This window comes from Mesitornis unicolor, unplaced genomic scaffold, assembly GCF_000695765.1.
Source record: "Mesitornis unicolor isolate BGI_N332 unplaced genomic scaffold, ASM69576v1 Scaffold42354, whole genome shotgun sequence".
Lineage (NCBI taxonomy): Eukaryota > Metazoa > Chordata > Aves > Mesitornithiformes > Mesitornithidae > Mesitornis > Mesitornis unicolor.
In genome coordinates, this window is record NW_010182887.1 from 1 (window position 1) to 8,682 (window position 8,682).

The 8,682-nt window shown below is 40.3% G+C and overlaps 1 protein-coding gene across 1 annotated transcript; it reads left to right on the forward strand.

The window, feature by feature from the left end:
- Nucleotides 1-94: 94 nt before the first annotated feature.
- On the forward strand, nucleotides 95-8,203 carry RBBP7 (retinoblastoma binding protein 7). Its single transcript, XM_010183931.1, has 12 exons — nucleotides 95-112; nucleotides 411-555; nucleotides 2,529-2,671; nucleotides 3,087-3,260; nucleotides 3,548-3,663; nucleotides 4,254-4,414; nucleotides 4,847-4,973; nucleotides 5,068-5,145; nucleotides 5,737-5,813; nucleotides 6,241-6,298; nucleotides 7,056-7,166; nucleotides 8,062-8,203. The coding sequence occupies exons 1-12, from the start codon at nucleotides 97-99 to the stop codon at nucleotides 8,128-8,130; spliced, it is 1,275 nt and encodes a 424-aa protein (XP_010182233.1). The 5' UTR covers nucleotides 95-96; the 3' UTR covers nucleotides 8,131-8,203.
- Nucleotides 8,204-8,682: the final 479 nt, after the last annotated feature.

The following is an 8,682-nucleotide window of genomic DNA, read 5'->3' on the forward strand; positions in this document are numbered from 1 at the left end:
GCCCCCTCACTCCTTCACTTCTCCGCTCCCCGCCCTTCGCCGCTGTCAGCCGTTGCTTCCTGTGCTGCCTTCCGCTTGCGCACGCGCACACCCAAAATGGCGAGCAAGGAAGGTAGGAGATCCCCTCCTTCTTCTCCCCCCGGGCTGGGCGGTGGGATGAGGCCACTTGTACCCGGGGAAGGCGTGGAGGGCGCTGGGGCATTGCGGGCTTCTTCTCCAAGGAACTTTCGACGGGGTGGTAGCGGGAGTGGAGCGGTTGCCGTTGTCCTCCCGCTGGCCGCCCCTGAGGGCCCTTTCGGAACCCCCTTTCCTACCCTAGCCTCTCCCTGATATAGCCCCGGCTCATGGCGGCGTCACCCTCATCCCCTTCGGCGCCGCAGTTCAGCTGGCTCATCTCTCCTTTCCCGCAGTGCTGGAGGACACAGTGGAGGAGCGTGTCATCAGTGAGGAGTACAAGATCTGGAAGAAAAACACCCCCTTTTTGTACGACCTGGTGATGACACATGCTCTGGAGTGGCCCAGCCTCACCGTGCAGTGGTTGCCTGATGTGACCAGGTGAGAGAAGGGAAGCGAGGCTTGGAAGATGCCAGGGAGGCAACTGCTGATTTGCGTAGTTTGCAAAGTGAGGACTGAGGCTGTGTGCAGTTTTTTTTGTTCCACTGCTCTTTCTGTCTCTCTTGACCATGTTCCGCTAAGCAACTTGAGGTTAAAAGCCTTGTCAGATGAGAATAATTTGGATTCGCCTTCTCTTTGTGAGCTTGTAACACTTTATTTTGCTTACAGCTTTAAAAACCCTTTGGGTATGTAGAAGCTTTGAGGAAAAAAAGTCTGAAGTTGATACTTTACAGAACTCTACTTGAGCCTAGCAGAAGATGTTGTGAGGTGCAAGGACAGAACTTTCTCAGTTTATTAAAACATGAGAGTCCTAATGTTCTTCTGTAGTTAATTTCAGTCAGAGAGATCTATGTACTAAATTATCTTTTTATTAAAGAGTGATTTTCCTCATGTGCACTACAGATTACTGTTCTGTAGAAGCTATAGTATCCGTCTCTGATTTTTTTTGTTGTTCTGTTTTAAGTCTGGACTTATTTAAGAGCATATTGTTCTAAAACTGAGCTTCACATCCTGTTTTTGTCCCTGACTCACTGTTGACTTCACATATTTAAATTTTCCCATTCTTCCACCTTCACCTGAAAACTATGAGCTCACCGATTAATTTCTTAAAGAATTTTGAAGATGGGGATAGATTCATGTTCATGTGCCAGCTACTCTAGAACTTAAATTGTCGCAGTAACCACTCAAGTTACTGAGTGGTTGAGGTAGTGCAAGGACTGGGTCCCTCATGTTGTTGTAAACTGGATACAGCTAGGTTTTAAAACTTCTTATGTGCAGAGTTCATGCAATAATCAGAGGATGGTCTCTGTCCTGTTTAAAATTCCCCCATATATATGTGATGTTATACTTGATGGTGAGGTGATCACTTAATTTTGTATACCAGAATGTTTGGGGAAGATGTTGAGAGATGTGAGCTAACCAGTTGTGGCACAGAAAAAATGAAGTGGGGATGTGAGGGTGTTGGAGCCCTTATGAGGAACACTTCTGCTTGCCTCATATTTTGCAGATTGACTTAATATTCAGTTTAAAACCTGATATTTCCAATTATCCAGTGTCAAAATATGTAAGCCATTTAAGGCAAGGACTGTCTCTTTGCATGGCACCTGACATGACGGGACACCTGTTCCTGATGCAAGTAAGTGGGTGTGCATGTTGTGTTTTTTGTTCTGTTTTGTATTTTTCTTTCACCCTCAGAATGTACCATGATGCCTTGGAAATGGTGTAGTAATACCTACAGTGGTTTATGATTTCCCAAATGATTCCCGTTTGCTTGGATTCAGGCAGCATAATCAGTTTTCTGCTTTTGAGAATGCAGAATTTGACTGCTCAAATTGTTCCTTTTGGAGATAAATAACACTGTCCATCGAGCTTTTCACTTATTACTTCATGTTGTGTTTAACCAGCAGAAGAGAAATTTGATTCTAGTTAGCTAGGATTTTGTGCGGTGTTTAAAAATGAGCTGCTGACTTGAAACAATAACTGGTAAAAGCTTTTAAGAGAAGTAATTACAATAGGTTGCCACTTGTCCTCGGTATTTGTGTTTTATAGAAAGTAGTATTGATTGTTTTGTAAATCAATACTGTGCGACTGCTGGGGGAATTAAAGGCAGAAGTGGGCATTATTGTCACTAACTACTGTGCAAATTGTAATTGTCCCTTTCAGGCCATAGTGGTAATGTTTGCTGGCTTGTGTTGTCACTCTGGCCTTGCTGGCTGTATCTTTGGCTTGCTTATGTCAGAGCGTAGTTCACTTCATTGCACAAGTTTCTTGCGACAAAGAAAGGGTCTGTTACACAGGTCTCTTTTTTTCTAGCTTCCTGAAGAAGTTTGGATCTGAAGTGTTATTGATGCTAGCTATCGAACTTCTGGAACTGAACACATAATTTTATTCCATGCATTTATTGTTCTAAACAGGCCGGAAGGAAAAGATTATGCTCTGCACTGGCTGGTTTTGGGAACACACACGTCGGATGAACAGAACCACCTGGTTGTTGCAAGAGTCCAGATTCCCAATGATGATCAGTTTGATACTTCACAATACGACAGTGAGAAAGGAGGTAGGTGTGCATGCCTCCTTAGATTATGTTTTAGCAGTAGCATTACTAAGTGTCCTACCCAGTGGTATTCAGACTTTCTGTTAAATACTGAAGCTGGCATATACTTACCTGTTTACACTAATTCTAGATCATTAGTTGTGACTCAAAAGAGGAAACTTCTTATTTCAGAAGAACGTAGGTAACATTGTGATGTATAACCCCTACTAACATTTCTACCAGCTCTGTCACTTGTGAAAATGGATACACATCTACTTCAAATAGAGACTAAAGCTCAGGAATAGTTTGTATCATAGGGGATTCAAAATACAAGGTGCTTACCATTGTTTCTTGGAGCGGGGGAGACGGCACGAAATACTGTTTCACCCTCTTAAAATACTTTTGTTGTATTAAGCTGACCTTTTTCTGACAAATGTAGAGTTTGGTGGCTTTGGCTCTGTGACTGGCAAAATTGAAACGGAGATTAAAATTAACCATGAAGGTGAAGTAAACCGTGCGCGTTACATGCCACAGAATCCCTGCATCATTGCTACAAAAACACCATCTGCTGATGTGTTGGTATTTGACTACACTAAACATCCTTCAAAACCAGGTGAGTCAGACTCCTTGAAGCTAAGCAAAATGCCTCTTGCCATTGAGGGGTAAATTCATATTTAACTGTAATTGGGAGGAGAGGTGATGGGTTCCGGGATCCAAATAGGAAGGCCAGTATCTTCAGTGACTTTGTCTGGTTATGCTCAATATCATGAGAGTACCTCGATAGAAGTAGCACTTTCCTGAGAGGCTGATGATTACTGTAACAGAAACAAAGTTCTTGGGTCATAGTGATGCTCTTACGTGCAAAGTGAAGCTAAATGGAAGGAATTTCTTCTCTTTCAGACCCAAGTGGAGAGTGTAATCCTGACCTTCGATTAAGAGGGCACCAAAAGGAAGGCTATGGCTTGTCATGGAACTCAAATTTGAGTGGACATCTTCTCAGTGCATCGGATGATCATGTAAAAACCACATCTTTTTCCCTATTTAAAACAAAATAACCAAACAATCCCTCCTAATTTATGCTGTAATAGATAATTAGAGAAAAACTGGGTCAGTATAGCTGTATATTATGTGGAGACACTCTCTTGTATTGTAAACGTATTTCTAAAAGCTGTCAGGTAACTTTAGGCTGTAATCAACAACCAGTTCTTTGTAACGTTCTTCACAAAGTAACAACAGAATGTTTTAATAGTCACCTGCTGGTAGAAATTGTTGTATAACTACCCTTTAAACTGACTTGGGTCTGAGACCATAAATTAGTCAGGCTCTCAAAGATCAATTGAACTAATAGCTTATGTATTTCTCTGTGGGCTTTAAAAGTGTAGATTGCTTTTGTGACCTTATAAATAATGGTTTGGTATTGAATTTGCAGAAAACTGAATTATAACTTAGCTCACTTCTCACTTAGGGCATATTAAGTGTTCCTTTTCAAAAACAGCTGTTTCAGGAGTGTGATCTGTCTGCCTATATGCAGATGTGTTTATTTATTTATTTGAAAGAGAATACAGTCAGAGTCCATGTAACAACAGAATATGACTTGTATTTACAGACTGTGTGTTTATGGGATATAAGTGCTGGACCAAAAGAAGGCAAAATTGTCGATGCAAAAGCAATCTTTACTGGGCACTCTGCAGTAGTAGAAGATGTGGCGTGGCATCTGCTCCATGAGTCTCTGTTTGGATCCGTGGCAGATGATCAGAAGCTTATGATGTAAGTTTGGGTTAAGAGGTTTCTGGATAGTGCCTGCTGTGTGCTGTCAGTGTTCCAGTCCAGAGCACTTGGGCAAAAAGACACTGAATTCTGGATTAATCTCACGTAGCTTTTGAGTGCAGTCAACTATAGCAGTGCTGCAGAATCACTGAATCCTGCGTGTCATTTAATGTCTTCGCATAATATGGAAGTAAGATGTAATTAATATGTACGTCAGCTTCATAGTGTAAACTGCTCGTGTACAACAGACACAAAATATTGAAAGGTTATGGAACAAAAACTGTAACTTCAGACTTAGGTTTAGTAATAATGTAGTCTCTTAAACTAATGTGTAGTGTAGTGAAAAAGAACCACCTGTAAAAACTTACCTTTGTTCCCTCTTGCTCTTTCCTCCCTGCCCCTCACCCTCCCACAAACCCTTCATTGCAACAGTTGGGACACAAGATCTAACACCACGTCCAAGCCAAGTCACTCTGTAGATGCTCATACAGCCGAGGTCAACTGTCTGTCCTTCAATCCTTACAGCGAATTCATTCTAGCAACTGGTTCTGCTGACAAGGTTTTTACTTGTGTATACTTTACATTCATAAGTATTCTAGGTGACAGCTCTGTAGCCTTTATAGTAAAAAACAATCTCTTGTTAATTCTCCCAGACGGTGGCTCTGTGGGATCTCCGAAACTTAAAATTGAAACTCCATTCTTTTGAGTCTCATAAAGACGAAATTTTTCAGGTGAGTAAACTTTTCTCACAAGCTCTAGAAAAAAAAAACCTAAGAGTACTGATTTGCATAAAAACGTGTAGATTTTCCTATGGTGACCAACCACAATAAATACATCTGTTAAACATTAAATAGTGTATTTTGGTTCAACACATACAGACAGTACCACATAGTTTCTTTCTACCTTTTTCTACTTGACTCTTAAGCAAGCAATCAGCAACTTACTGCTAAAAAGATCCTGGGAGTGTGCAAGTAACCTTAGTAGAGGTAGGAGGTTTCTCTGAGATGTCCTGCTTTAAAGAGGACTTGGGTTCAAATCTAATGTTGTTAACTCTGCCTATTTAGTAGGTGCAAGTAATAGTGAATTTTAGACAAATTTCATGATATGGTAAATATGTAACAGTGAAATAGTGTTGATTGTTCAGTTTCAGACATTTTAAGACTTTAAAGCACTCTGAGCTATAGGATATCCTTTGTGCTGGAAGAAACTGATGTACTGAGTATAGTTGTTGAAAATTAGCGGTCAGGTGGTGGTGGTGGTTATTCAGGATATGCTTTAGAAGTCAGTAACTGTACTCTAATCAAGTTCTGTTCTTTCAATAGGTTCACTGGTCTCCTCATAATGAAACAATTCTTGCTTCAAGTGGTACTGATCGTCGGCTTAATGTATGGGATCTGAGGTGAAGAGCATTTTCTTTCTTATAGTATATAGGAACAGATGGGGGAAAAAAATAAGGCTGCAGACCCACTTTATTTGGTGGGCTTGATTTGTGCTGTTCTCCAGCCTTCCTTGCTTGCTTCACTTGGGCCTTGGTGGGTATAGAGTGGAAGCAGCTCAGTACCTCTCATGTTATTTCTCTGTGAGGATTTCTTGCTGATAGAATTGTTTTCTGTTGTCCACAGTAATAAATCATTTGTGTCATGATGTGCATTCAGTAATAATGACTCCAAACAGTTGATGTTTTATATCTGAGGCTTGATGGTATTTTGGCAGTGAGGGAAACCAATAGCAAAAGCAAATACTGTAAACGAGGGCTATAAACTGTTAAGCTGATAACAGGATGCAATTTTCATTATTAATAAAAAGTATAAACTGCTTCCTTACAGTAAAATTGGAGAAGAGCAGTCTGCAGAGGACGCAGAGGATGGGCCTCCTGAGCTGCTGGTATGTTTTTGTTTGGGTTTTAGTCTGCTGACATCCTTATGACCGTGCTATTAAAACTGCAGCAGTTCTTAAATCTTTTCACCTCCCTGTTTTTCCATCCATTGCTGTACCTTGCAGTAGGATTCCTCTGTTCAGTTCTGAAGGCAGCAGTTTCTTCAAAGCTGTCCAGGACATGATTTACTCATCTTCGAGTTGAACGTATTTACAGTTCAACCATGTGCTTGTCAATACTCTTTTATAACTAAACACGTGAAAACCCAAGGACTCAAATTGTTTATCTTGCATTAGACCAGTTAGGTCCCATATAACTGACCTTACTGATGTAGAAAGTACAAAGGCTTCTGTTTTGTTTTGCTTCCTTAGGAAACAATTACAAATGCTTATAGTTTGGTTTCCCCATTTCCTGTGTAAGTGCTTGTATAATTAGGTGAGGTAATGGGTATGAAATATGGGTGGATTTCACAGCCCAGCCTTGTGTGAAGTAGCACCAGTTTGAGGATGTCAGTCAGTTGATGCTATAATAACGTGAGCTGCCATCTTAAATACTGCCTTAGCACTTACGTCCGTGTCCGTAAGCAACGAATGGAATTCACTGTTTCACATACACCTTCTTTACATCTTTGTTGTGAATCTGTAGTAGCAAGTTGTTCTTTGTGTAGTCATCAGCATGATGAATTTAACTTCAGAATCTTGGGTTTTAACAGATTTCTTTCTGGAGATGAAAGGGCTTACTGAAGCTTGTGGGTTTTTTTAACAGTTTATTCATGGAGGACACACTGCCAAAATTTCAGACTTCAGTTGGAATCCTAATGAGCCTTGGGTAATCTGTTCTGTATCGGAGGACAACATCATGCAGATATGGCAAATGGTGAGTTTTACAGCAGCTCTAGAGTTTCTCTGCAGCTTGTTGCATAAATGAAACTGAAATGGCTTCTTGCTCATCTTGGGACAGCTTGTGCCTTCAGTGGCTGGAAGTAGTCTGTCCCTTGTACTTCTTACACTGATTGATTGAAGAGTAGGACTTCGGAAAGAAAACAGAGACTAAAACAACCTGAATAAATGCAACTGCTAGCTAATTCTTGACCCGATGTCTTAGGTTAAGACTAGTTAATATTAAGAATAAATGTGGCAGTTGCAAACTTACATCCACTGTTAGCCAAGACGTACTCTTCCTGGTCTAGTGGGAGGTGTCCCTGCCCATGGCAGTGGGGTCGGGCCAGGTGATGTTAAAGGGCCCTCCAGCCCAAACCATTCTATGATTCCCCAGCTCCTCACATGCTGAATGTGAAGCAAGATACCTTTTAACTCTCCAGTTAGTTCAGATTATTTTACATTACAGGAATTTGATCAGTTACCTTATAAATGTGGAATAAAGTCACTTGAGAATAATTTAAGTTAAAAAAATAACAGACTTAAATGTGCGTCACAGGTCAGGCTTCCATTTTTTTGTACCTGTTCTTTAACTTGTTTTGTGTGTTCAGACTGAGATTGAAATAAGTCCACATAAAATCTTCATGGGAGGGAATTGAATGTCTAACGCTTATGCTGCTGAAATAAAACCATGTGAGAAGACAGCTGCTGATGTCTAGTAGCTACTGTGTGCACGTGCCTAAATTTGGCTGCCCATTAAGAAAAGGCAGGGAGATCTCTAAGGAGAGGTTGATGTCTGTGCCTTCTTGGTATTACCATGTTTTTTCTATATAAATTGCAGACGATTGTTTAAAAAAATGGTGTCTACAACTTGTAATGTTTTGTGTCTTTAGGCAGAAAACATCTACAATGATGAAGAACCGGATATTGCAGCAGCTGAACTGGAGGGTCAAGGAACATAACTTTTCTTTCTTAAGGAAATACTGGGTGTGACATAGTAATATAACTTGACTACTGTATACATATTAAAAACAAGCAAACACCCCAAAAACAGAAAAGGGCCCCCACAAAAAAAATCACCGAAAAACCTCAAAACAAGCAAGCAGACAGACAAACCAAATCAAACCAAACCCAAGCACGGGACAGAAGCATTACATCAAGATGAAAATACTCTTCATCAGGCACGAGAAGCTTGTGTAGTCGAGTTGGCATGGGATACCCTTGGCTCTTTGGGCACTTTGAGCTATTGTATACTGTACAGCAATTGGCTTTTAGGGAAAATAAGAATGACTTAATAACCTATGTCTATATTTTTAAACAAACTTAGCAGGTTCCTGTAAATAAAGCAGTCAAATCCTCACTCTTCCCACACAAACTGCACAAAAGAAAAAAAAGAGTTTTTATTAATATGTAAAAAGAGCTTTTCACTTTTACACCACATTTTTGGATTGGCTTTGCATAAATAAAATTTATTAGATAAAATGTTTGGTGTGTTTAATTATTGTCCATTGACA